The 27,820-nt window shown below is 47.9% G+C and overlaps 1 protein-coding gene across 1 annotated transcript; it reads right to left on the bottom strand.

The window, feature by feature from the left end:
- Nucleotides 1–348: 348 nt before the first annotated feature.
- Nucleotides 349–27,137, bottom strand: TTC22 (tetratricopeptide repeat domain 22). The gene is made up of 7 exons (XM_084638054.1): nt 26,513–27,137; nt 15,779–15,834; nt 13,602–13,717; nt 12,693–12,811; nt 9,575–9,736; nt 6,870–7,022; nt 349–6,222 (listed from the first exon to the last, which is right to left on the bottom strand). Exons 1-7 carry the CDS (start codon nt 27,077–27,079, stop codon nt 5,692–5,694), a joined length of 1,704 nt encoding a protein of 567 aa, XP_084494180.1. The 5' UTR covers nt 27,080–27,137; the 3' UTR covers nt 349–5,691.
- Nucleotides 27,138–27,820: the final 683 nt, after the last annotated feature.

Here is a 27,820-nt window from a genome sequence, read left to right as displayed (position 1 = left end):
AAAACTATTGCTCGGGCATGTAGGAATGTTATCAGGAGGGCCAAATCGCACCGGGAGCTCCAGCTAGCAAGAGAGGTCAAGAGTAACAAGAAGGGTTTCTTCAGGTATGTTGGCAACAAGAAGAAAGCCAAGGAAAGTGTGGGCCCCTTACTGAATGAGGGAGGCAACCTAGTGACAGAGGCTGTGGAAAAAGCTAATGTACTCAATGCTTTTTTTGCCTCTGTCTTCACGAACAAGGGCAGCTCCCAGACTGCTGCGCTGGGCAGCACAGCATGGGGAGGAGGTGACCAGCCCTCTGTGGAGAAAGAGGTGGTTAGGGACTATTTAGAAAAGCTGGACGTGCACAAGTCCATGGGGCCGGACGAGTTGCATCCGAGAGTGCTGAAGGAATTGGCGGCTGTGATTGCAGAGCCATTGGCCATTATCTTTGAAAACCCGTGGCGATCCGGGGAAGTCCCGGGCGACTGGAAAAAGGCTAATGTAGTGCCCATCTTTAAAAAAGGGAAGAGGGAGGATCCTGGGAACTACAGGCCAGTCAGCCTCACCTCAGTCCCCGGAAAAATCATGGAGCAGGTCCTCAAGGAATCAATTCTGAAGCACTTACAGGAGAGGACAGTGATCAGGAACAGTCAGCATGGATTCACCAAGGGCAAGTCATGCCTGACTAATCTAATTGCCTTTTATGATGAGATAACTGGCTCTGTGAATGAGGGGAAAGCGGTGGATGTGTTGTTCCTTGACTTTAGCAAAGCTTTTGACACTGTCTCCCACAGTATTCTTGCCAGCAAGTTAAAGACGTATGGGCTGGATAAATGGACTATAAGGTGGATAGAAAGTTGGCTAGATTGTTGGGCTCAACGGGTAGTGATCAATGGCTCCATGTCTAGTTGGCAGCTGCTATCAAGTGGAGTGCCCCAAGGGTCAGTCTTCGGCCGATTTTGTTCAATATCTTCATAAATGATCTGGAGGATGGTGTGGATTGCACCCTCAGCAAGTTTGCAGATGACACTAAACTGGGAGGAGAGGTAGATAAGCTGGAGGGTAGGGATAGGATACAGAGGGACCTAGACAAATTGGCGGATTGGGCCAAAAGAAATCTGATGAGGTTCAACAAGGACAAGTGCAGAGTCCTGCACTTAGGATGGAAGAACCCCATGCACCGCTACAGACTAGGGACCGAATGGCTCGGCAGCAGTTCTGCAGAAAAGGACCTAGGGGTTACAGTGGACGAGAAGCTGGATATGAGTCAACAGTGTGCCCTTGTTGCCAAGAAGGCCAATGGCATTTTGGGATGTATAAGTAGGGGCATTGCCAGCAGGAGCTATTCCCCTCTATTCGACATTGGTGAGGCCTCATCTGGAGTACTGTGTCCAGTTTTGGGCCCCACACTACAAGAAGGATATGGAAAAATTGGAGAGAGTCCAGCGGAGGGCAACAAAAATGATTAGGGGACTGGAACACATGACTTATGAGGAGAGGCTGAGGGAACTGGGATTGTTTAGTCTGTGGAAGAGAAGAATGAGGGGGGATTTGATAGCTGCTTTCAACTACCTGAAAGGTGGTTCCAAAGAGGATGGATCTAGACTATTCTCAGTGGTAGAGGATGACAGAACAAGCAGTAATGGTCTCAAGTTGCAGTGGGGGAGGTTTAGGTTGGATATTAGGAAAAACTTTTTCATTAGGAGGGTGGTGAAACACTGGAATGCGTTACCTAGGGAAGTGATCGAATCTCCTTCCTTACAAGTTTTTAAGGTCAGGCTTGACAAAGCCTTGGCTGGGATGATTTAATTGGGGATTGGTCCTGCTTTGAGCAGGGGTTGGACTAGATGACCTCCTGAGGTCCCTTCCAACCCTGATATTCTATGATTCTATGATTATGTGAGAATCATAGCTTTCATTTTTTTTTAAAAAAGTAACCCACTAGCCCTTGTGGTTGTGGGGAAAAGTTTGCAAACGTGACCCATGTGTAAGTTAGAAGCTCAAAAACCATAAGGCAATAAATAAAACCCCCACCATTTATAAATGTTAAAAATGTCTTCCCGATTTTGGGGGCCTGACTTGTGATTTTTGAACACTTCTGGTTGGCTGTATGGGGCAGGATCAGAGCATATTTCAACATGGCAAACTGGCTTAAAGTTATTAACTCCAGACTGAGCACTAGTTTGACACAAAGTAGGGTAACCAAGATGTCCCGAAATTATAGGGACAGTCCCGATATTCAGGGCTTTTGTCTTATATTGGTGCCTTTTATCCCCCACCCCCGTCCCAATTTTTCACACTTGCTATCTGGTCACTCAAACACAAAGGGTGTTCTGTGAATGTTGCATGTATTCGTGTGTATGTCTACCCAGCCTGCAGCAGTGAGCCTCCCAGCCCAGGTCAACAGACTCGGGCTCAGGCTACAGTACTAAAGTTAGCCGTGAAGATGTTGTAACTCACATTCTGAAACCTAGGGAGGAGGGTGGGCTTCAGGGCCTAAGCTCCAGCATGAGCCATGACTTAGAAGCACTTTCTACACAGCTGTTATTAGTACAAGCCTGACTCTGTTGACCTGGGCTCAGAGGCTTGCTGCTGCACTACCGTGAGAGGCTCTTTCTCGTCTCCCCTCCCTCCCTCTCAGGAGTGGGGTAAAGGCTGTCAAGCAGCAAGTGCATTGAGCTTCCCTCAGCTGTCAGTCAAGAAAGAGTGGCCAGTAGGTACATTAATGCAGCAGAATTAATTTCTACAGACATTGCTTTGAAATGACGCAACATATTCCGAAATAGCTGGTGTGCTGTGACGGCTGCTTCTGACAGCAATAGGACCTGCCTCACTGTTTCCTTTTGTCCCCCACCCTGTTTGCTGTATCCACCTGTTGTCTCTCGTCACATACTTAGATTGTAAGCCCTTTGCACCAGGGACTGTCTTTGTGTTACGTGTGTGTAAACAGCACCAGGCACATTGTGATCTCATTCGGGGCTTGTAGGTGTTACCACAATAGCAAACAATAAAAAATAATAATGATTGAAACAATTTCAATAGACAGTAGCAATATGGAAGAAATGGCAAGTTTGTCCCTTTTTACACTTTCACAGTGTAAATGTCTTTATTTAATGAAAAATCAATATGCAGCCATTTTTATTTATATGTTGCCCGCCCAGTAAATATTGATAGAAATGCTGTAAGACTACATGTAATTATGAAACACATCATCTGTCTTCTCTGTAATATGTAATTTGCTTTCCATCTGTCTGTTTTACTGATGAGTCATAAATTGCTAAACAAATGTTATTACCTTCATTTAATAAATTATTTGACAGGAAATATAAATATTGTAACAATTCCATGGTCTTATAGGATCTTTGTGACTGTCACTATGCTGTATCTCCCCAGCCCTAAGGAGCTCCTCATTCCGTTTCAATGACCATTTGGAACTTGGGGTTAGAACAACAGTTGGGGTTAGAACTCACAGCCACTACCACTTGAGCTAAAGGAAAATTACCACCTATAGGTGGCAACAAACAGCTAAGCAGTTCTGATTTCATCCAGCAGAGAGCAGTGGTTCACATACCTACTTGCTAGTTCATTGTACCACTACTTGGAAGCTGGGATACTCTAAGAGCGATTCTCAGAAACTGAGGATAATTAATTTCAGGCATTACCAGGCAATAATAATTAACACTTATATATTATTTCATCTTCAAAAATAATCTGGGAGCATCCTAAAAGGCAGAGAAACAGCAGTCCAGTTTCAACCACAATGTAGGCAGGGGCCCTTTCATTGTTCTGTTTAACGTATAGGAATTGGGTAGTATCTGTTTAAATAGTTTGTGAACCCTCTAGTAGTGCTCACTGTGTTCTGTGGTTTAGAAAGCTGCCAGAGTAGCAGTATATCTGTATAACTGATCTTGCATGTTGTGTGTATTGAGTAAACATGGTTATCTGGACCCCACTGTGCCCAGGTGGTTTCTACATACTATTATTGTTGTGCAGACGGAAAGAGGCCCAACTCTGTGTCTTGGTTCTTGTTTGTTATTGTAATTAAGTTCTTCTTCCAGGGCCTGATTCCCTTCCCACCAAAGAAAATGGGAAATTTGTGACTTATTTTATGTGGGAGCAAGATTAGGCCCCCAGAGTATTATCATGGGAAACACCTTTCATATCTTTAAAACTCCATTAGAAATCCAATAGAAGTAGGTAGAGCACCTCACATGAAATAAAATATGGGTATGGTTGAGTGATGTGCTGCTAACAGTTACCCCCCCAAACGTTTCCCCCTTAGACTGTGATAAACCTAGGTGCTGGAGGTATGCACATCCCTGGAAAAGGAGAGAGAATCTAGTTCTTTGAAGCAAAATGCTTTCTCATAACTAATGTAAAACCAGTGAATGAGGCACAGAAACTTACATTAAACACAACTTTGCTGGAAAGGCATATAATTTGTGCCGCTGAAATATACAGAGAACATTGACGAGAGAGAGAGATGAAACCCTTGCCCTGAGTTAGGAAAATATCCTCTTCCCAGCATTCTGCACCATCTGATGCACCCCAGCTAGAAGAACTTTGCCCCTCAGAAGTATTTTCATGAGCACCAGGCCAGAGTCAGCAATATCATCAGAGGCAGAGAAACCACCTCAAACTTCCTACCAATTCAGAAGAATTTTAGGTGCTCCCAGGAGCCCTCAACAACCATCATTAGTTCAGCTATTAGTATGGGTGGTTTAGTGGTAAAATTCTCACTGTGTGTGTGTGTCTGTTTCATACAGGTTTTTATATTGCGCTTATCACCATAGTATGGGAGATCCGTATTTGATTCCTGACCAGTGCAGAGCTGAGTTGGGGGATCAGATACTATGGTGATGGGAGGCAATGTAAAAGCGTAAGGTAGAAAAGACTGAACATATGAGATTTTCTAGTATTCAACAGATCATGTTTCCTTCCTGCACTAAAATCTTTCTTACCTTATTAACAGATGTGTTATTCATTTGTTTAGAATGAAATCCAAGGATTGTGGCCTGATCATACATGGTGCTAAGCACCCTCAATTCCCAATGAGTCTGCAGGATCAGAGCTCTGCATTAGCTGCATTCACTTAATGAAAAAGAGGATAATTGGAATGCAGACCAAAACCAGCACAGAGGATATTCTACAGTGGATGAAATCACATCCCCAGAATGTAATGGAGGCAGAGTTGTCCCACAGTGGCAGATCTTCCAGCTTTGCCAGTAACTTGCTGTGTGGCCTTGAGCACATCACTTCAGACAAGGTCCATCCTGAGGAAGTGGGGGCCAGATTTTCAGAGGGGTTGAGCACTCACAGCTTCAAGTTAACTCAAAAATTGGAGGTTTCAGAGTAACAGCTGTGTTAGTCTGTATTCGCAAAAAGAAAAAGGAGTACTAGTGGCACCTTAGAGACTAACCAATTTATTTGAGCATAAGCTTTCGTGAGCTACAGCTCACTTCATCGGATGCATTCCAAAAATTGGAGGCACCCATAATCAGAGATCACTTTTCATTATTTGGTCTGTACCTCAGTATCTCCATTTGTGAAACAGATAGTAATACTTGGCCACTTCTGCACACTGCTCAGAGATCTGCAGATAAGAGTTAAATAGTTTATTGTCTACTGCCTGTTTGATGAGAACTAGAAGTTTTCAGACAGTATTTGCCAGGAGGCAGTTGTGCTGCATGACATGATGCCGACGTCGGTTGTTCAGAAGGAGAGTGATCGCTCATTTAGTTTGGGCTTGGAAAAGTCAGTCTTTATTGTCTCAAACAGCATCTTCACCAGCTCGGTATTCCCTCTGGTGACCATGGCTTTGGAGAGCTCGATCACCTCTGTTGTGTGATTGCGACACACCAGTCTCAGCTCCTGGTGGACACGCTGCTTTGGGTATTTCTCCTCAGCCTTCTTTACCCACAATTCTACCTCTTGCATCAGCATCTCGGCATTCACCCTCTTCTGACTGAACAGCATAAGAAGTGTCTCCATCAGGCACCGGAAACTCTCTGTGTAGGTGGAGCCCACATCGTCCAGTTCTATGGCTCGCTTGAAGCACCCAATGGCATTGGACTCCTCATTTTTAAGCCGCAGGCATTTCCCTCTAAGCAGCTGTATTTCCGGTAGTGTATCTCCCAGGTCAAACTCCATGGCTTTCGCAAAGAACTCCAAAGCATTGTCCAGTGCCGTCTCATCCACTGGGAATAGTTCCCGCATGGCATCAACACCCATGTAATAGTAGACCTAGAAGGACATAATGACAGAATGACTGCAGATTCACAGCCATGGTTTACAAGGAAACTGCAGAGCCTTTTACTACTGCCTGAGATGACTGTACTACGCCGGGGTAACATTCGTTAGCAGAATCCACCAGTGGACCATGCAAAGTGGCCACAGCATAGTCGATGCTCTGGGCCAGTCTGCATACATTATACACAACCATCATTTGAGCACTCCAGTTCACCTCCCTCCACCTCCAGCTCTTAGGGTACGTCTACACAGCAAAAGCTGGGCACAGGCTAGCTTGCCCAAGCTAGCGTGAATCCAGCTAGCACTGGTAACAACGGCAGTGAAGACAATGCGCTGTTGGCTTCAGCAAAGGTAGTATAAGTCCAGCAGGGACCCTGAGTACATACATGGCTCGCTAGCTCACCCAGGACCCCATGCTGTGCTATCTTCACTGCTAATTGGATTCAAGCTAGTTTGTGTAGGCTAGCCCTTGTCCAGCTTTTCCTGTACAGACGTACCCCAAGAACCAGGACTGAGCCTTCAATGTTTCTACATTCTATTGTTCCTCTTGTTTCTTTAAGTAGTGAATGTAAATAAAAACATGAAGACATGAAAAAAGCAGCAACTGATCTCACTGGGAGAGCATCTGTGTATTTACTCACCTGGCCTATCTCCAGGTATGTCTTCAAGCACGGACAAACCTTTACAACACTTTCAAGGTCCTCTTTAGCACTGGTGAGATTTTTCCTGTCTGGCATGCCTCCCAAACCCATCTTTGCACGTTCCAGATCTCGCAGATAGAGCTTAATGTGGATCTAAACACAGGAGGAAACTCATTCTGGTATACATCCAGTTTCAATGTTATCCCTCCTGCCACAATATCTGGGGTTAGTTCATGCTTGTAGGGCCGTTTTAACATATATAGCACTAAGTATATTCATATTAGTAAAAAAAAAAATGGAACACATTGGGCCAGATCCTCAGCTGGGGTTAATCAGTGTAGCTCCACTGCAAGCCAGGTTACATGAGCCCAGGAGCTATCTATCTTGACCATTACCAAAGTGTCTGAGTGCCTAGGACAACATAGTTCCACACACCTCCTGGAGATGTGTTGACCAGTTACTGGAATTCCCTTTCACAGTGATGAGGATGTAAATACCAACTGATCTAATGATACTATTATACGAATAGGAATTGGGGAGCACTACATGCTTCTGTCGGTTGCACCACTGCACCCCATTGGCGACCCTAGGAGTTTTACCTGAGTAAGAACTGCAGAATCAAGCCCTTTGTTTTATATTGTTTTGTAGTATTCTGAAGCTGAGTCTATTTAAGACACAGTCTGGCTTTTAGAAACCGCCCTAATGCTGCATTTTTTGGGCTCATACCTGCATGCAGCTGAGCTTCAAGAGAAATTAGAAACCTCCTTTGAAGGATAGGTCTAGTCACATACTAAAGATACCCAGGACAGCCTGAACATTCACTTGTGAGGCAACTTATTTCTTAAGCAATTGAATATTTCTTGTCTTAAAAAATAAATAAAGTGAGAATTAATCTCAGGTTTATTTAAAAACTAACCAATCAACTCCCATTTCAATACTTTGCTGCTGTTATAATAGGAAATAACCAGTAACAATACTCCTGGCTATTTGAGGTAGGAATCATGAACACCATTGTACAAATAAGGACACCCGGGTACAGACAGGTAGAGGGTAACACTTTCAAAAGATCCTAAGTGATTTAGGAGCCTATGTCTCATTCAAAGTCCATAAGACTTTGGCTCCCAAATGCCTGAAAATTAGACTTAGGTAGCTGAGTCACTTATTAACATTTGAAAATGTTACCCTAGGTGACAAGGAGCCTCTGGCAGAGCCAGAACTGAACTCAGATCTCCAGACTGGCTTCTTAACTATAAGACCATTCTTCCTCCCCAGCTTATTTTCCCTTTGGGTGACTGCTTTGACTATCACATAACATAGCCCAGGACAATGATAGCTTCTTTTCTAGTTGTTTAGCTTCGGCTATCGGGAATCCCTAGTGGAATCCCCTGGCACAGACAGAGCCATTTCCAGGAGCCATCTCAGTGAAAGGCTCCTCTGATCATGAAGAGGAATTTGACTCCTGAGTACAAGGCCAGGCCTGGTGAGCCCCATTTTCCAAGAGAAATCTCCCCTGGGGCCTGTATCCTGGGTGAATCAGCTGGCAAGCCACTCAGGGATAAAGATGCTTATTCAAATGATGCCTCCAATATTCACCAGTGGAACGGAGAGGCTGCAGATCTTGGCAAATGCTCTCTCCAGTTGGCTGACTGCACTCAGCTGGCAGGGCTTGAAAAGCAGATTAATGGTCTTACACAGGGATTCTGCATTTTGGAAGTTCATAGATCTTCTGTCAAATAAAGCCCTTAATAGAAACACACAGAGGCAGGCTGACTCCTGGAAGGAGGGAGGCAGCAGTAGGTTTTTATTCTGGGTGGAGAGTGGCAGCAAACCAGCATTACCTTCTGCTGGAACTCAAGCACCTTCCTAAGATTTGGGGCCCCATCCGAAGGCCACTGAAGTTAATGGGAAGATTCTCATTGACTTCAATGGGCTTTGGATCAGACCCAAGAGTCCACCAACCTGCTCTTGTGTAATGACACCGTAAGAGAAATGTTGATACCTTGATGGGCCAGATCAGTTTCCATAATTATTAATATTTACAGCAACAATGTACATCTCCTATGATGCCTTTTACCTAGAAGCAACAAACTAAACAGAGGGATCATTTCACCCACCACTGATATACAGCCACCTCTGGGGTGGAACATGGCCGCTGTTTCACACCACAGAGCAACACTGTACAACAGGTTAGAAGAGGAAATGAAGGGTTCTATATGCACATGCTTACTTAGTTTCTTAAATTAGGCCCCAATTCAGCGGAACTTTAGGCACCTGCTTCACTTTCAGCAGAGCACATACGCACATCTTTCACTTTCAGCAGGTGAGTAGTTCCATTTCAGTCGGCGGCACTGCACATGTGCTTAAAGTGATGAATGTGCCTACGCACTTTGCTGCAGCGGAGCCTTACTTTTTTAAGGTGAGGATGCAGTCCCTTTTGAAGAAAATGGTATGTTCCAATGGGCTTCCCAGGATGAGCTGAAGCCTGTGCAAGGTGCCACTCCAGAAATCAAAACAACATAGACAGAAATGTGAGTTATTGCGTTTGTTTGGTAAGTTTAGCATAGGCTAAAATCTTGTGCAAATGACGAGGTTGCTAGAAATATTGCCACAAGGCCAGTCCCTGGCAAAGGTAGGGGCTGCTCTGGCTCTGGTTCAGAATGTAGCATGGGCCCTTGAAGATTTGGTGTCAAAGACAAGCTACGTACCTTGGCCCGCGTGCAGTAGGCCTGCCAGTTGAGCTCTGGATCTTGTAGGACATCTAGCGCCATATTGCAGATTCCCATAGCCATTTCTTGCTTGCCCAGGAAGTGGAAAATTTTTGCCAGTCGGTTTAGTGTGGGAGGATTGTCATTAGCTATTTCTATTGCCTTTTGAAACCAAGAAAGCAAAACATATTTCCATCAGTGAACTGCCCCTTACTGTACTGATCAAACATCCCTGAATTCAGTTGGACCGTCTGTGTTATTCACAGACTGGCTTTTGTGACTGACTGACTAATTTGTTGAGACTCAGATGATGAGTCAAAAGCTGTATGGGTACTGACTCACAATGGCGTGGTATTTTTAAATATGCCGATTCCTGCACTCTGCTTTACTGCTGTGTCAAGGTTCCTTCCCCACTCTGAACTCTAGGGTACAGATGTGGGGACCTGCATGAAAACCCCCTAAGCTTATTTTTACCAGCTTAGGTTAAAACTTCCCCAAGGTACAAACTATTTTACCTTTTGCCCTTGGACTTTATTGCTGCCAGCACCAAGCGTCTAACAGATATATAACCAGGAAAGAGCCCGCTTGGAAACATCTTTCCCCACAAATTCCGCCCCAAACCCTACACCCCCTTTCCTGGGGAAGGCTTGATAAAAATCCTCACCAATTTGCATAAGTGAATACGGACCCAAACCCTTGGATCTTAAGAACAATGAAAAAGCAATCAGGTTCTTAAAAGAAGAATTTTAATTGAAGAAAAAAGTAAAAGAATCACCTCTGTAAAATCAGGATGGTAAATACCTTACAGGGTAATCAGATTCAAAACATAGAGAATCCCTCTAGGCAAAACCTTAAGTTACAAAAAGACACAAAAACAGGAATCTACATTCCATTCAGCACAACTTATTTTATCAGCCATTTACACAAAACAGAATCTAACGCATCTCTAGCTAGATTACTTACTAAGTTCTAAGACTCCATTCCTTTCCTGTTCCTGGCAAAAGCATCACACAGACAGAGAGAGCCTTTGTTTCTCCCCCCCCTCCAGCTTTGCAAGTATCTTGTCTCCTCATTGGTCATTTTGGTCAGGTGCCAGCGAGGTTATCCTAGCTTCTTAACCCTTTACAGGTGAAATGGTTTTTACTCTGGCCAGGAGGGATTTAAAGGTGTTTACCCTTCCCTTTATATTTATGACAGCTGCCCTCAGGGCTTGGCATCCACATGCCCTCAACAAACATGGTTGCCTCAACTTCTCATTTCACCTAGCCAACAAGAGGAAGAAGAAAAAGCTGGTCATTTCTCCTAAATATTTAGGGGCAGATTCTGATACCCTGTCTTATTGAGTAGCACCTCTCTCCATGCATGATCCAGCCCCATTAAAGTCAATGGGATCATTGGCTGAGCATAAGCTACCCATTGTAAGGAGAGGCATTAGATTCTGACCCAGAATAGCCACCACCCAATGATTCCTTCTGCTAACTCAGTAGTAACCATAACCTGTATCATAACCCCTGGCCTTCAACCCAGGCCCATGGGAGCAGCCACACTTCAACCCTCCATTTGGCAGCCTGCTGACAAGGTCTGACCCAGGAAACACAGCCCCAGTTTGAGGGCCCACCCCTGACATCCTATTGATGGAGTCCCAGAGCAGCCGATTGGCCCGCTGGCCCTACTTAAGTCAGGAACAGGACAGCTGTCTGAACAACTAGGATTCGCCTTTTACTGGATTGGGTGCTTCCTGCTCCCCTGGCTTGGCTCCTGACCTCTGGCTTGTGATTCTGATCTCCCGGTTTCCTGACCCAGCCTGACTCTCAACTCCTGACTTTGGACTCCAGCTCTGACCACTAGGTCTGGCTGCTTACAACTTGGCCTTGACACCCTGGACTAATAAACACCTCAGTGTCTGCATTATTTAAGACAGGACACAGCTACTACCTCAGAAACAGGAAGCACCTTAAAGTTTCCATATCATGTGCTCTTTTTTAAAACTCCAAAGTAATTGGCTTAGGTTAATGCACCAGGCCCATTACCACAGCATCTTCGTGCCTGATTAAGGGCTGTACAGATCCAGGTCTGGAGCCACACTATCCCAGCAGGGAACTCTGGGAGGCAATGCAGGGAGGGTATGGTTGTGTATGAGGTGAGCTTTGCTGGCCATTGGGGAATGGGGACTGGGTTATAGCCCTGCCTCCTTGCCAGCCCTCCATAGAGTGGCACGTGCAGGCACTGGAATTGTACCTGCACTCTGTATAGGGCATTGAAAGGGGGAGGAGACTCCTCCTTCCTCCCTCTTCATGCACTCCCATAAGGCTAGACCCGACTAATAACGGCAATAGCCTTAGCCGCTGTTCTTGGTAGAGGTGGATGTCAGCCCAAACCATGGCTCAAGCCACCCCTGAGTTCTGGGAGAGTTTAGCTCTGGATCCTGACTGGGTGGGTGGCTTGGGCCTGTACATGCCAGCGCTGCCTTGTGTGATTATAATCTTAACTGAGAGCTGGCAGGACTACTGAGTTGCACATGTAACCCAGGCAGGGCTGCCAGTGGAGCATGTGGTTCCTCAGCTTCTGTGCTGCATTGGGAGCAGGGCTGTAGTCAGAGGGAGGCTCAGGTGCTTATATAAGGTGTGGAGGCTGGGAGGGGTAAAACAAACACCCGGCTAATCCTTCTCCCTTCTCCCCATTCCTCGGGACTCTCCCATCCCTAGAACTTCTGCACCCTTAACAAAAATTAACTCCTGTATGCTTCCTCTAGCCTCATCTTACAGCTTGGGCCCCTGGGCTGCAGTAAGGGGTAGCTCTTGTTATCAGTGGAACAAGGCTGATTCACATCACCTGAGAATCTGACCCAGTGTCCTTGATGGTGAGGTCTGCTTGTGTAAAACAGAGATCCTAAGCTCTGCTGGCTTTGCCTGATACGTACTGCTCATTCTGGAGTGCCTCAGAGTAGGGAAAAGGAGGCATGAGGATGGAGTGATGGGGAAGGAGCAGATAAGAAGGGAATGCAGAGGAGAGAGATGGCAATCTGCATGGCTTATGGGGGATGTAGGTGTAAAGGAGTGAGCAATGGGGACTTCCACAAGTCTTCTCATTACACCCTAGCAATGAAGTAAAAAAGCACCTTGCCAAAGCAATCAAGGGGCCCAGTCCCAGAGTAACCACAGTCATGGATCCCCATTGGGGTGGTGGAAAACGTCTCTTTCCTTTCCAGCAGCATCCCGAGGTAGCACCAGGCCAGAGCTAGAGGGGGTGGAGAACAAAAGTCAGAGCAGGTTAGCAGTAAAGACACTAATATTAGAAGCTATCCATCCTGCACAATCAGGCTGAAGGGATATTTCACTTTGGAAACAAGAATTCACTGAGCCGCTTTGGCAAAAGATGCATTTCAAAGTTAGTTTAGTTTAGTGAATTTAGTGCTTCTGAGAAGTGCCCAGGAGCCTGGAGTACTTGGTTTATCTGCAGCATGAAGACTGACAGTGCAAACTGCCCACGCACTGACCTGCCCATGTACTTCAACCCCACCCCAGATCTCTAAGGGGTCAGAGGTTAGGTAACTTTCCAGGATCTGCCTGCTCTCTGGCTTCTCTGCTGAGATTGCCAATAAGCTGCAATTGTACTGCTGTTGAAAATGTTATTTCCCTGATCTCTGTTGACTAGGAACTGGACTGAGACCATCAGTTTATTTCACCCAGGCCACCCAACAACCATTGTATGATAACTTTTAGACCCTGATTCAGCAAGGTGCTTCAGTACGTGACTAACTTTAAGTATGCGACTAGTCCCATTTGCTTCAATGAGACTATTAATGTACCTTAAATTAGGCACTTGCTTAAGCACCCTGCTGAATCAGGGCCTTAGTGGCTACCAGAAATGGGATCTGTAGGTCCTTAGCTCTTCTGCATATAAGACCATGTTCATGTATGAGCCTAACCTTAGGCTGGCAGGTGTGAAAAGCTTGGTGAGTTGCGGTCTGAGCCCTGCTTCTCATGCAGAGGAATGGAGTGTGCCTGGAATGAGCTGGTTCTCATACCTCTGTAGTGAGAATTTGAGGACTTGGTCACTTGTCGAAGCAGAGCCAGCGTTCTGTTAAAGGAGGGCAGCCGCTTCTGCTCATCATTTCCCTTGTTCATCAGGATCCCATCTAATCTGTAAGAGCAGGAGCAGTTTGGTTACTGGATCCTAGCTACACAAATACCTCTATCAATAGGACTGCTTTCCTTAGCAAATAGTGCTTTGATTGCTCAGTATTACGGTTCACTTCAGTGGGGGTGGCTTACTAGTCACAGCTCATGTATCACACCCCTAGAACAACAAATGCATGATATTAATTAGACTTTGCAGTTACACAGCATCCAAGGATCATCCAAGGATCTCAGAGGTGGATATTGTTCTCCCTGCTTTACTAGAAACCGAGGCGCAGGGAGGTAGAGCAAGTTGTCCAAGGTTACACAGCGAGTCAACAAAGAGTCAGGATTGGAACTCAGGGGCCTGATTCTCCACTGCATTGCAACAGTGGAACATAAGGAGTTGCCATACTGGATCGGACCCACAGTCCATCTAGTCCTGTATTCTGTTTCTGACAGTGGCCAGCACCAGACACTTCACAGGAAAGTGTACGAACCCTGCAGTAGGCAGATCTGGGGTAATCTGCCCCCCACAAACGTCTACTCCTAATCCCTACTAGTTATAAATTGTTTTGAGCCCTGAAACATGAGGTTTTATCTCCCACCTGATGCTCTTTTTGCTAGCTGTAACTATAATTAAGGCTGTGAATCTGTCACGGAGATCATGGATTCCATGACTTTCCGTGACTTCTGCAGCGGCTGGTGCTGGGTCAGCAGCAGCAGTTTGGATGTGTGGGAGGCGACTCAGGGCTAGGGGCAGAATTTCAAGGCCCTTTCTTAAGGGCTTAGTTTTATTTCTCCAAATCAAACAGCACAACGCAAATCTACTCATGAAATCAGGCCCAGACCCAGAGTGTCCTGTGGGTCTCGCTCTCAGCTGGGCTGCTTGTTTGGCCTGTTATCTAAGGGCCAAGGCCCAGAATTTAGGAGCCTAAATACCTTTGTGGATCTGGACGCAGTGATTTGCAGTCTATCACCTGATCCCTGGCCTCAGAGCCATCACTGGAGAGGCAGGTAACTAGGCAAAGGAGGGCTAGGCCCAACTCCTTTAAAGGGCCAGCCACCCTATGCCAGGTAGAATGAACTCTGCCCTCACTATTCACTAATTCAGTGCCCATGGCCATGGTATCTGAGTTTCTCTATGAAGCCCATTCTCCTACCAGGCAGAAAGAAAGAACGAGTCTGACATAGGGTGAACTGCGGGCCCCACTGAGATAATTGGGAGTTTTGCCACTGAGCTCAATGGAACCAAGATTTCCCTCCCGGTCGTGTACACAAGTCCTCCTCTGTCTGTGGAATCCACTTCCCCCTGGCATTTGGCGCCATTGTACTGTGATGCTAAGTTGGTTTCAGTTCCCCTGATGCATTACCTGTTTTCCACCGCTTGCTAGCCTAGGCCTCACTAGAGGGGTGTGCTTTGGTTTGCTGTGCACTAAAAAGAGAGTGAAAAAAGCCACTCATCTCTACATAGAAAATCCCTTTCTCTGCACCCTGGGGCAAATCCTGATCCGACTGAAGAAATGTCTCCCATAGTGCACCACAGCCAGGGACACACCACCTCCCCTCCATGGTCACCAGAGAACAGGAAATGTTGGCCTGTGAGGAGTTCCTACAGGGAATCAAAGGTAAAATGCCCCTGAGAAACCAGAACAAATTAAACATGCTAGTAAGGAAACAACTAAGGAAACTCCCTGGCTTGTGGCTCAAAGAGATCATTCTAGGGGATCTGTCACAGGGATTTTGATAGTGTCCTGAATGGGGTCTGAACAGACTGGCTGTTTAATTCACCTGGAGAGAGATGTTAACTAGCACCTGTCACCTGGGGCAGTCACAATCCATTCCAGACTGGAGCTATCGGTCCCTGCTCTCAATGCTTTTGCCTTGGCTGAGCCAGGCGTAGGCATCTCATAGTCCTTGCTACAACTGCCCAAGAAACAAAGCAGATGGTCTGCCAGGGTGCAGGCAAACTCCCCCATTCCAGTGTAATCTGCCACTGTTTATTTCTCATGGCACCCTTGGAGAAGGTGTTTGGTGCTGTTCCGCTCTCTTATTCCAGCTCCGCGCCAGGCACTCCGTCTCTTACCTGATGTACAGAGTGGCCATAGTGAAGTACCAGCTTCTCTTCTCCTCCAGGGGGATCTGAAATAGGGAAAGGTTTGTAGGAAAGTCATCATTAACACCTGAAAAATCGCCCTCCCGAATCCAGTGGCCTATGAAACTAGACATCCAGAGGCAAGACGAACGTGCACTTTGCCAGGAAAACAACACTCAAAACTTTCTTACTTCGCTACTCAATAAAAGACGCCGGGCCAGATCCTCACCTGTGTAAATCAGTGTAGCGTCATTGGCGCGCCATGAGTTTTTACCAAGCCAAAATCTGACACAAAGGCTCCCTCTGAAACAGAGGCGGTCCCTTTCAAAACCCATTCAGTATGTCATGAAAACCTCTGCCCTTTCACGCTATCCTTTAAGTTCCACAGTAGACGTTGCACTTTCATCCAGGGATCTCAAAGCACCTTGTAAACATGCAGGAGTGAATCCTCAACCCACTGGGGGAGTACCCCACAGAGAGTAACAGCTGCAGTCTAGTGCCTTGAGCCAGAGCGGGCAGTCAGGAGTCTGCTTATGACTCTGCCAAAGACTTGCGGTGAGACCTTGGGCTTATGTGCCTCAGTTTCTCCACCGGTAAGAAGGGACAGTAATGCCTATCCACCTTTGTAAAACCTTTTGAAGTCTATAGTGTCAATGGCAATTGGTTCACAAGCAAAGCACTAATAATTCCATTTTATAGAGGGGGGAAAGGATGGTCTGAGGAGTCTGTGGCAGAGTGAGGACTAGAACACAGGAATCCCGACTCCCAGGCCACAGGGCTACCCATTAGAAGGCACTTCCCTGAATGCAGGTGTCCTCACAGACACATGGATTTCCTCTCTTCCCCCTATTTCCGCAGCCGGGCTATACCATTCCACTCAGGGTGGTTTATTAGTGCTTACTCTGTTCTGTGCAGATTAGAAGAGGGTTTCCATGAAGTGTGTGTCTGTATAAGTCTGCATCCTATGAGGTTGTTGTATACATTACTGTGTTTAAAAATGGTACATAGCAGAGCCAGTCTGGGCCAGCAACATGGAGATAAGGCTTGTCAGGTTCTTTGCCTGCAGCACAGTCCCCTCACTCTGCTCAGAGAAGAGAGGGCTTTCTGTTTAAATGGGAATTGCACAGGACAGTGCAATGGGGTAAGTCTTGGTGGACAGTACATAACGCAATGGGCAGAGGGATTGCAATATTAGCCAGGTTAGCAGTTTCCAAGAGGTGGATGCAGGTACAATTAAAAGGAGCAAACATTCTCAGTATTACTTATATTATTCACACTGCGCTCAGCACTGCATAGGGCACACAAAGAAAGCAAGCCCCTGCCCCAGAGAGCACAAGTCTCCAAGGCTGACACACAGAAGACGGCACATGCTGGGGGATCAAGGGGTGGGGATGGTTTAGCGTGTTCTTGTGATGAAAGCCGAAGGTTGAGGCAAAGCAATGCCTTACAACAATCCTGGCTCCCGCTTATCGTATCCAGAACAGAGCGATTCCCTACTGTAGCTGCTCACTGCGTCATTGGCATGGACAGCGGCTTAGCAAGCACAGGCCCAGCCAGCCAGTTGCACCAGTGAGGTGGAGAAACCAAATGGACAGTTTTCCCAAACAAAGTATCACCTTCCTGCCCTGTGCTGAGGATTCAGGGAGGAAGGAATTGGGGAGGTTAGCGAGGGTTACACACAGTATTTTTGCTGCCTCATGCAGGCGCACAGGGAGCAGGAGGTAAGGGCCGATTTGTCTCCACTCACTTTGCAGAAAGGATGGTCTCATGAGCACAACACAGTGCTGGTAATCAGGAGATTTTGGAGTTCTGTTCTCAGCTCTCCGAGAGGCCTTCTGTGTCGCCTGGCTCAGTTCAGAGTCTTCTTGGTAACTGCACTGTGCACGCAGTGTTGTTGGTACTGTATTAGTCCCAGGATAAAGTCTGTGCTTGTCTCTCTCCCCAACAGAAGTTGGTCCAATAAAAGGTATTACCTCACCCACCTTGTCTCTGCATTGTGCAGGCTTTCACTCTTGTGCAGAGTCACTATAAAAGTTGCCAATCTGCTCCGATTGTGTTTGCACCCACTTTTCACTGGTGTAAATAACACACAAGGTGCAAGGCCCTGGAGCATCAAATCTGCAGTGTTAAATCCTGGCCCCCCAATGAAGTCAAAACTCCTACATACTCTGTAGGACAAGGATTTAACTCATGTGCCTCAGGTTCCCTATCTGCTACAAGGGGATGATAATAATGCCGTCCTCAGAGAGGGGTTGATGCTAAATTTATTCATGTTTGCAAAGTGCTTTGAGATGCTCAAACAGCAGCAGCTGCAGAGGTGCAGAGGGCTAGCATCTTTCGCTGGTGTGTAAGGGAAGGACAAATGGGGATGTACGACAGGAATAACAGACGCACAAATATAAAGCCTTCAAAATAGCCAGGAGATTCTGTGGTGAAGAGCTGTCGGCTTGTTGGATCTAATACCACGTAGGTGGCAGAAATATGTTCCAATGAAAGAGAATTCTCAGTGCACTATAAATATCTGAAAGCACTTGGCTGATATTTAACCTGCTGCTGTAAGCAGAAACGCCAGCTCACTGCAGAAACGCCAGCTAACAGTGTTCCAGGTGCGTAGCTGCCCTAAGGGACAGTTTTGTGAGCCAAGCGACTGGTTCCAAATGTCTAAACTCTGAGAGCACAGCCCCACACCGTGCCTGCAATGACCCTCTCATCCTGTTGCGGCCAAGGAACTGACTGCCCTTTGGGAGGATGCTTAGACATCAAGGCTGTGAGTGTCGTGCATGGGCAGCCTGGGGAAGATGGTGCCTGGCAGGTGTGCAGAGGCGGAGCCTTTTCCCCACAGCATCATTGCAGTTTTTGTGATCTCCCAAGTCCAGAGATGTCTCTGGGGCACTAGGCTCCTGAGAGGAGATGGTGGTGGTGGCCAGGAGGTGAGGCCACTGCCCTGCCCACCGTCTGCAGCCAGCCCGCTCTGCTAAAACACAGGATAGCAGATGTGCTCACATTGTGTGCTGGGAAGCTCCAGGGAGCCTTATGTCTTCCTGCAGCACAATGCTTTCCCCCCGTGGGGCAGGAGGCTCCACAGCACCCCAAGGTGGGCTGGTGTCCAGGGGTATGTCTATATTGCATTGTACACCTGGGTCTGTGGGACCCGGGCTTGTGGACTTATTTCCAAGCCCATGCTGCATCCACACTGCATTGTAAACCTGGACCCAGCTCTCACAGCCGTGCTAACGCATCCATATTGCACCATGTAGACCTTCTGACTTGGGTCTGTGGCTTGACCTGCATCCACACTGCAAAATGACCGCTTGGACCCAAGTCACAGCGGGACTCAGGCTCTGACCCACTCCACTAGGAGGGTCCTAGGACCTGGGTCCTGAGTGCTTGCTGACCCGAGTGTGCGTGTGGACAGAAAAGGGGCTTGGCTGAAACCTGAGTTGGAGCCCGAGCTTAGTATGCATTGTAGACATACCCAATAGGGCCAACCCAACTTTAAACATCTCATGGCACATTCTAGTAACAACAGGAGTTTGCCCTGCGGACGGTTGTTGGCTAGCATTCCCCAGCCCAGCTGTTGTGCACCATGGTGTGCTCCAGCCGCCTGCCTGGCTGCCACCACTCCCCCAGAGGTGGCTGCCTTTCATTCACGGGAGAAGTGTTTCTGCAGACCCTCGCTCATTCAGCCTCCACTGATACCAACGTTAGGAATGCTGAATCAGGTGCTCCGCACCAGCAACTCCCTTGATTTCAATTGGATTTGTGGGTACTCAGCACTTGTGAAGGTCTTACAGATTGTTTGGGAAGCATGTGGGGATCCTCTAAGGTTGGAGGGAGGAAACTTGCACTCCTAGTTCATTAGAAGAACTGAATACAATTGGAAAGGCTATTCCTCCTCCCTGGCTGAAGCTGAACCAAGCACTGTTCCTGGTACTTTGCCCATGATCTGTTGAAAGTGAACCAGCTTTGTGATCTATACTCCCATCTGGTGGCTCTGTTCGCATTTAATTGTAATGGGTTGTGGGCAAAGTGCTAATTGCTATTCCCTTTAGACCTGGCGGTGGAGCAGATTTTGCAAGTTAATGGGTTTGGAGAGCGCTGAGCTGGGCTGGATTGTTTAGAAGGTATTCCGTTTAAGTTTCTTTTTTGATTTCTTTGTGGGTTCATTTTATCTGTGCACATAAATAAAATAAACCCATACTTAAATGGCCTAGCAAGACTATGGATCATGATGCAGAAGGAAGCAGCCAGCACTAAATGAGAAAGGAATTCGACACATGATTTTGATGCCTAACTTTTTGGATGCCCAGCTTGAGACATGCCTAAGGGGGCAAGGTTCTGTAGAAAGTGTTTAGCACCCAGCCCTCCAAAAAACAGGTCTCTTTAAAGTGGCTCAAGTTGGGTACCTCAAAATTAGAGCTGTGCGGAGAAAGGGAATTCTGTTCCAGGGAGGACTGAGATGTTTCAATTTGGAATGGAACCCAACAATTTTGAAAGTCTCCATGAAAGGGAATGGAAGCCCAGCTGAGGGACATTCTGCCCAGCGGGCTGCCCCTGAGCTGAGGACTCTGGAAGCTCTGGCTGCTGAGGAGCCATTAGCTGGCGCTCCGAACTTCCGGGCTCTTTGGCAGCCACCTGGTGGATTGGCAGGGAGCTGTAAGTCCGGGAGCCCCAGCTGAACAGAGAGCCTTGGAGCTTGGGAGTCGCAGTTCCCAGGGCTTCTTGGCTCCCCACCAGGCAGGCTGCCTGAGAGTTTATAGCCTGGAAACCCAGATTGCCCTGGTCAGCTGTGGAGGGCTGGGTGGGTGAGCTGGCAGGAAACCAGGCAGTTTTCTAAACTTGCCCGGCAGGGCGGGATCCATTGGAACTTGGTCAAAAGGGAGCCATCACCATGAAACTTTTCCAGTTTTACCACTCGGCATTCTAGGAGAAGCATTCCACTGGGGAATGTCTAAGCAGTTCTACTCAGAATCACTCATCACTCCTGACAAGCCGCCTGGCTATGTTCCCTGGAGCCAGGTTGTGCCTGACCTTCAGTGGAAGAGCGAGAAAGCAGGAGAGGGCACCAAGACGCTGCCCGCCCCTTGTGCTTTGCTAAGTGCAAGTCTGATAGCCACCATTTTGACCAACACCCCAGAAACTGAACCAGGGATCACCAGCGTTAAAAAGCATAAGCAGCTACAACCTGAACTAAAGACCCAGCCTCTGCAGCTGGAGCTGTGACAGATGCACACCTGCCGTGGACCCAGCGCTGTGCAGAATGCACAGCCCGACAAGGTTCACACTCATGGCTCCAGAGGGGGCAGGCCTATGCCTCCACTCCCTTGTGCAGCAGAGCAGACAGTGCACCCTGGAACAGAGAGATGCCTGTGCTGACCCGGACCTCGGGGAGGCAGAGCACCTGCCTGAACAATGCCTCTTGGCGCTCCCACTGAACAGGGTGTCTCCACCACACAGTGCAGGGCTGGGGCTGGGGCTTAAAGTCTCACTGGAGCTTTTGCTAAGCTCTCCAGCTGGGAGAGCAGATTTGCCATTCAAATCCCTCATTTTTTAAACCGAAACCTGCTCCTTTCCCAACACTTCCAGAGGTGTTAGGTTGGGCTGCTCATTGGCAGGGACACCTACAGGCAGTTTAGACACAACCAGCACCCTCAGGTGCTGCAGAGTTCCTGCATGCACTTTCCCCGCGGCTGCAGGGCTTTAGTTTAGTTACAATTCCACTTGGCCCTATAGTAGATAAGATCTGCCTGAGATTATTCAAGTGAAGGGCATGAATGCTGCTGGACTAGATTTACTAGGAGCCCCTCAGAATCCTACAACCTGCCCACATGGCTCCAACATTTTTGCAGCTGTCAACATTGTAAACACCGCTCCCCTCCTAATGTCTTAAGGCTGGTGGCCAGCACGGGAATGGTTTGAGCAATCCACAGAATAGCTGATAGAAGAGTCAATTATTTTGTATATTCACAACCTTTTTCCTAGGCAGCGTCCTTGCACAGCGAATAGAGTGGCTGGCAGGGGCAGGTACATAAACTGGGTGGTTTGGATAAGAGGATCAGCAGTGCCAGGGCTGGATCTGCAAGTGATGTATGTTGGCATCACTCTCCTGAAATCAATGGAGGGACATTGATTTACACCAGCTGAGAATCTGGCCCTTAGTGTTTACAAGGGAATAATGTTAGTGGAATCATTGAGCTGGGATTTATTGAGGGGAGAAAGCTCACACCTTTCTGATAATTGCTGCTTCGGTCTGTGTGGCTGCAGACTTGGGACTGGACACTGGTGAGGCTCCATCTACACCATGTATATTGCCGTGTTATAACAATAGTGCCCCATTCATTCTAGAGCATGGTTTGGCCTGGCCTGTGTGGATGGGACCAAACCATGTTAAGAGTCATGTTACTGCGCCACGTTAGAGTTCTGGGCTCTACCATCAACACAGGCAAGGCCAAGCTGTATTATCACCCAGTCAGGGCACCATCCTCAGCCAATACCCTGTGGAGTGGAGTCGAGCACAGTCCGGCTGCCTAGCCTGGAGGAGACCAAAGCACGTCTATGCAGCCTTTCAACCAAGGTTCAATCATGGGTTCAACTTAACTGTGGCCAAACCAAGTTCCGACAGGATGAAGCTGTTTCATGGTGGTGTTAAATCAAAGCTTGTGCTAGCCAGGTCTCTGTAATGTTCACTAAGCACTCAGGGGTCAGGTGCGTTGCAGAGAAGGCAGCGCACTTTGACTGCATCAGTGCCCACCGCAGCCTGCGTCTGCTCAGGTGGCTGGAATCACCATTCGGGAAGGGGAGGAAGCTGAACACAGCCATAAGCATAACCAGCCCCACACTGGGAAGTTGAGAGCCATTTCTACATCCCAGAGACGGTAGCTATGTCGACAGGAGAAGCCCTGCTGTCAATATAGCACTGTCTACACCAGGAGTTCAGTCGGTATAACTGCATTGCTCAGGAGTGTGGATTTTCCACACCCTTGAGCAACGTAGTAATGAATATGACATAAATTGCTAGTGTAGACGAAGCCTCTGTTAAAATGTCCCCGAATGTAGGGACCATTCAGATTCCCATCCCAATATAAACCCACCAGCTGGGTCCTAGCTACTTTTAATATTTATATTACAGTAGCATCTAGAGGCCACAACCGAGATCAGGGCCCATTGTGCTAGTCACTGGACAACCACATAATGATAGAGAGCCCTTCCTCCCAAACTTTTAACACTCCAAATAGACAAGACAGTCACAGGATGGAGGGAAGGATGGATTCTTATTCTTCTGATTCTGGAGAACTGAGGCACACAGAGATTTAGGTAACATAGGGAGAACTAGGAGCGGAATCCAGATTTTCACAGTCCCAGTACTGTGCCTTAAAACTCTCCTTTGCCACGCTCACTACAAAAAACTTGACACCAGTCAGGCTGAGACCACATTTATCAGGATGACCAATATTGTCTCCTTGTTTCCTTGTGCTCCCCTGTCTGTCTGTGACCATCTGTTGTCTCTGGTCTTATCCTTAGATTGTAAGCACCTTAGGACAGGGACTGTTCTTTTGTTCTGGGTTTGTGCAGTGCCTAGCACAATGGGGCCCTGGTCCTGGGCTGCGGCTCCGGTAATACAAATAAAATAAATAATTATAATTCACCGCAGAACCTTCTTGCTCTTTATACCTTGCCCTTTTAGAGGTGACAAACTGAAAAGGAGACGTTCGGTTCTGAGGTTACTCTCATAGCAGTAGAAGGCTGCAGAAGAGGATTTCCAACTCTGCCTGTGTTGATAGGGCGATTTCCCCAGCTGCTGTTTGCATATTCTTGGGCCCCCCTCTCTGAAACACACACTTGGCCAAGTCCAGCTGCTTTCTGGAGTTATCCTGCTTTCTGCCACTTCACACAGACCGGCGGGGGTTAACAGCAATATGAACAGAAAGCAAATTGTCTCCAGGCTCTAGAGATGTCTATAGCAAGGTGGCTGGGTATGAACTGACCACTGCTTGCCTGATCCTGGAGAACCATCCTAAGGGCTAAAATAACATCTCTGTGGGTGGCCTGGGGCTTTGGTGGTGGGCTGGAACCTTTCACGTCTGTATCACTGGCCCAAGCCAAGAGTGCCTGTTTTACAGCGTCTGCTGGGCCTGCTCGGTGGATAATCCAAGGATTGTTTATCTGGTGCCTTTCATAAGCATGGCTTTGTCACAAGAAACATCAGCCTGTCTACACTGTCAAGGGCCTCAGGAAAACAGGGCTAAGAGCTGTAATGCAGACAGGTCCACCCCACGTCCTGGGATCAGAAGCCTGCCCAGCTATTCCAAGGTTTTCATGCGCACAGATCGCTTTGACTGTGTTACATGTGGCTGCTGACACCCTGGCAGCTCCTTTCTGCTCTGCAGTGTTTAGCTGTGATGTCCCTCCATGTGGGGACAACTGTGCTGTCCGTGAGTCCACTTATGACAATAGCCTCAGTGATGCGCTAAATGACATAGCTCAGTGTTAGACCATCGCCTTAGTCACACCGAGCGGCCCTGCATCACTAACCCCCTGCTTTGTGCAGAACGGGGACTGTGAAAAGTTTAATGCCAGACTGCAGAATTTTAAATAGCCGCTGAATCCCCTGTAGCAGCACTGCCTACCCACTCTGGCTTCAGGCTAGCGTCTGCCTCAGTTTCCCCCCTCTTGGGCTCCCAGTAAGCTCAGTATAGGCTTTCATGTGTCCTGTAATACCCCTTCTTGGGGTCTGGATACACAAGAACTCCCCTAGCCTTCCTAGGTGGCTCCCAACCTTTGGTGCAGTGATCCCAGGCTGGGCCCTGCTGAGTCTTTCCTCTAGCAGACTTCCTCTCCACCCGCCAGCCATCCTCGCTGGCTGCTGCTCCCTGCTGGCTTGAACCCTCCTGCCTGGGCAGTTGGGAGAGTCTCTGAGCAGCTCATGCTGCTCTCCTGCTCCTTTGAGTCCCTCCCTGCTCTCCATCTAGCAACAGCAGCTCCCAGGGCTTCCTACCTGGAGTCTCCCCTTTGATTCTCTTCAGGCTTCTCTGTTATCTCCACCCCCAGAAGGCCTGATTCTAGCCACACAAAATGTGACACTGCTCATCTCCACCTGGGGAGACAAGTTAAGTGGGTCACAGGTGGGGCCCTGGACCTATCTCTCCTTAAAGGGCCAGTCACCCGGTGACATCCCCCGCACCTAATTAAAATGAAAAAAGTGGTCTGATAGTTTTCATCTTACTGAAACAACAGAACATCCTAGAACAGGGGGTCTAGAGAATGATGCAGCATTTATTCTCTTACTATGCATTTTCATCTGTTTCTCTATCTTAGAGTTCTCTATCCTGCCCTTCACTGAAATGTTGCGAACTCTTGGGATTGTTTTTTTAAAGCCCCAGCTCCAGGAGTGATGTGATTCCATGAGAGTCTCAGCTTGCATTTAAAAGTAAAAGCAAGTTTCTAGCCCTCAGGGTTGCAAAGAAGAGGTTGAAAATGTACCCTGAGCGCAGCCTAAAGGCTCAGGAAACAGGAGGCAAAGAAAAAGAATCCCAGATTAATTAGCTGTACAAATCTCATGATTTGCTAAGTCTATCTCAGGATTTTCTGGGGCTTTACTCATGATTTTTGAATGTTGGGAGTTGGCAACACTATTTGCAGTGTTCCATGTTATTTCCATGATATTAGAGAGACAAGGTGGGTGAGCCAATATCTTTTATTGGACCAACTTCTATGGGTGAAAGAAACAAGCTTTTGAGCTTACCCAGACTTGAAGAAGAGCTCTCAGCTCAAAAGCTTGTCTCTCTCACCCACAGAAGTTGGTCCAATAAAAGTTATTACCTCCCCCACCTTGTCTCTCTGTAATAGTTATGAACTTCCCAGGTAACATGTCTGGGGTCAAGAATTTAAGGAATGAACTAAGCTGTAGCACTACTGAGCATTTTGATAGCACCTTCTAGCTGAAGGCCTTGAAGCCCTTTCCAAACACAGCTGGGAGAAGTATTTGCACTTGACACAAAGCCTTGAGCTGAATGGCTTAAGGAAGGACATTTTCTGCGGCTTTGCCAACAGAACACAGTTAGTGTCTTGAAGCAAATTCAGTGTGTGTGATACCCTGATGCTCCATCCGTTCTGATGTCTCAGAGAGCGTACACCGTGCAATTCTTATTCTAACGATAAACTCTCTCCAACCAGCTCTCCACCCAAGCGCTCCCCTTAAGTGAGCATACCAGCCACCTGCCTTTTATGAGCTCCCAAAGGGCAGCCACACACTGCGTGTGCAGAAGGACGCGCCTTTGTTTGAACAGCTAGAGAAGATAAGGCTGGAAGTGCAGAACACTGTTTATTCTGATCACGTAAGACCAGAGTAACTTAAAATGGGTTTAAAACTTTCCACAATCCCATCCAGCTACAGAATCGTGTTGCCTTTAAAGGGGCTGATCTGCATAGAGATCAACAATTTTAAGTGACACAGCACGAAGGAGGGCGGAACACTAAGATAGGAGCGATTCCCAGAAGCTTTCTCCTGGCAGGACTTTACTCCCTCAGGCTTATACTTGTCTGCACTGTCATACCCAAGCTCAGCTATTAGCTGGTAAATTAGTTCCTACTCTAGGTTCCTGCTATCATAATGAACCCATGATTGAATTGCTCTGCCCAAAGGGTAGAGGGCCTACAAAGACACATGGCAAGTACGTCCGGTGATACCCGACAGCAATCTACGCATTGGTAGGAGCTGTGACTGACCTGCTCCCCATAAGCAAGAGCCTTGTCATAGAGCATGAGGCCGGCAGTCAGTTTCTCCATTCGGTCTTCTTCATCCACAAGCCCAATGTCAAAGACGTAAGCGTAGCCCTGCTCTGCCAGGCAGCGGGCCGCTCGGAGCCTGGGATCCCCCTGAGATGCGTCTTCTGAGCCCAGGCCCATTAAGTGGGCTAGTTTCTTGGTGCAGTCAGCCTCTTCCTGCTCGCTGTCCAGCCTGTCATACACACAGGCCAGGTTGGCCCAAGCATTGAGGTTGTCAGGGTCCTCCTGGGAGATGCTCAGGAAGATCTCCTTGGCTTGCTCCATCTCCTCCAGGTGGAAGGAGAAGACCCCAAGCAGGTTCCTGATGGCGAATCGCTGGGAGCCAGACTCAAGCTCTAGCTCATACATCAGGCTGTCTCGCTTAAGCTTCATGTCCCTCCCTCTGAAAGTCACAGCAGAGCAGGGCTCGAAGTTCAGGTTCATCTCCAGGTGGAAGTGACCAGGAATATAGTCCATCTCCTCAATGAGCGTGTCAATATCCACCTCGGCTTCCTCCGGGTTCTCCATGGGGAATTGCTGGGTATATCCCCACGCAGGGCTGCTGCAGTATCTCCCAGTCCCAACCTTTCCCTCCTCCTCTCTGACAAACCTGCAATTCTGCTCTCTCAAACCTGCAATTCTGGTTTAGCTGATTCACATGCAGCCTGGGAGGAGTCCTGAATGGAAGAGGCACCTAGCCACGCCTGTCATTCTTCAAGTGCCTGCTTGGCTAGGACTGTCAGTGAATCTCAAGAGCCCAAAACAGAAAAGTCTGCTGGGTCCATTCTTGCCTGTTGTCCTGGCAGGGGCAGGTGCAGAGGTGGGCTGCTCCTTGCAGTGCATGCTGGAGCGATCAGTCCCATATTCCCATTTCCCTTCTTTGGTTTGTATTCTGTAGTGTGTTAACGTTTGTTGTGCATTTTGCTCCAGGCCATAAAACGCCTTTGACAATAAAAAGTCTGGGCCAAATCCTGATTCCCTTACTCCAAATCCCCATCAGAACGGGTCAGTAGCCGAGCCTGATCATGGACTGCACAGCGGAGCCGCTTCTGGACCAGATTCAGGTGTTTGAAGCCAGAAGCGCTCCGCTGCGGGAGTGGAGGGGCTGTGCTGCAGTCACAGTCCCTCCCCTGGGGCTCTGCACAGGCTGACTCAGCTGGCCAGAGCAGAGGGAGCAGCCAGCCCAGGCTTTCCCCACCGGCTTCACCCCCACATGAGAGGGCCCAGCAGGCTGGTTCAGCTGGGTGGTGTGAGAGAGTGGATCCGGCT

Source organism: Lepidochelys olivacea (genome assembly GCF_965140295.1).
Source record: "Lepidochelys olivacea isolate rLepOli2 genome assembly, chromosome: 8".
Lineage (NCBI taxonomy): Eukaryota > Metazoa > Chordata > Testudines > Cheloniidae > Lepidochelys > Lepidochelys olivacea.
This window is presented reverse-complemented; position numbering and strand designations above follow the sequence as displayed.